At 63.8% G+C, this 1,109-nt stretch overlaps 1 protein-coding gene across 11 annotated transcripts in view; it reads left to right on the top strand.

Annotated features, from left to right (window-relative positions):
• Positions 1-374: 374 nt before the first annotated feature.
• SLIT2 (slit guidance ligand 2) overlaps positions 375-1,109 on the top strand; it is a 346,357-nt gene continuing 345,622 nt past the window's right edge. For all 11 annotated transcript variants that reach the window (XM_014532277.1, XM_014532270.1, XM_014532275.1 and 8 more), the window contains exon 1: positions 375-1,099. In XM_014532277.1, the coding sequence (XP_014387763.1) occupies positions 921-1,099 (179 nt within the window). In that variant the 5' untranslated portion in view covers positions 375-920. The remainder of the gene's footprint in view (positions 1,100-1,109) is intronic.

Genomic DNA, 1,109 nt, shown 5'->3' with positions numbered 1-1,109 from the left:
CCCCGGACACCCCCGCAGGACCCAGGACGCGGACACCTCCACCTTGGCCTTTCCACTCCTTCAGGCTGGCCTGCCAGCAGTCCTCCTAGGAGCTCTCGTCCTCAACTTGGCCTCTTGGATTTCCTCTGCCAGGGTCGTGACTAGTGGATATTACCGCCGGCTGCTGCGGCCCCAGTGCCCTTTTGTCTTTTCTGTTTGACCTCCGGGCAGGCCCGAGTGCCAAGCATCGCCTAGGACGCCCGGCGGGAGGCGGAATTGCGGAGGCAGCCTTCCGCGAAGTGCATGTGTTTTTGCAAACCGCCCTGAACGTTGGCTGTCGGGAGACAGCGAGGACTAGCCCCTGCCGCCGAGGAGCCTCGGGTCAGGGGAAGCCCTGCGGCCCTGCACGCACGGTTCCTGGCCCACGGGGCTCCTGCGCCTTCTAGCTCCAGAGAGCCCACTTTCATCAAGGACAGCGTTCCTATTGAGCCTCCCTCTTCTGCCTCTGAGCCTCCCCGCAGGAATCGGATTCGAAGAGGAGGTGGTGGAACCCGAGCAGGCCCATTCCCCGCGCCACGGGCTCTTGCATCTTCGCGGCTATTGAGAGCCCAGTTCTTTCCCACCAAGTTGGACTTTGCTACTCGTGATCTCCTCCCGGCTTCTCCGGGGTCTTCGATTCATCTTCAGGACCTAAAGTTCTGCAAGGAGCGCCCGCCCCGCTGGAGTAGGGTGGAGGGGAGGTGGGAGGCGGGTACCTGTGTCAAGCTCTTCTACCTTGAATATTAGAACTGTTGCGTCCGCCTTATTTCGTGCACATTGACCCGGACACTCTGGGTTGCTAGCCCTGCACCAGACCCTGGGCCTCAGCCCCAGCGCATTTGGCGCCCAGCAGCGTGCGGTAGAGGAACCACCGGCACTGGCGAGCGAGGCGGCGGGGGAAGATGGGAGGCGGCGGCTGGCAGACGCTGTCCCTGGCTCTGGGCTTGGTGCTGGCGATCCTGAACGAGGTGGCGTCTCAGGCGTGTCCGGCGCAGTGCTCCTGCTCGGGCAGCACGGTGGACTGTCACGGACTGGCGCTGCGCAGCGTGCCCAGGAACATCCCCCGCAACACCGAGAGGCTGTGAGTATGG

Source organism: Myotis brandtii, unplaced genomic scaffold, assembly GCF_000412655.1.
Source record: "Myotis brandtii unplaced genomic scaffold, ASM41265v1 scaffold869, whole genome shotgun sequence".
NCBI lineage: Eukaryota > Metazoa > Chordata > Mammalia > Chiroptera > Vespertilionidae > Myotis > Myotis brandtii.
Note: the sequence above shows the minus strand (reverse complement) of the source record. Positions and strands in the feature narration are given on the sequence as shown.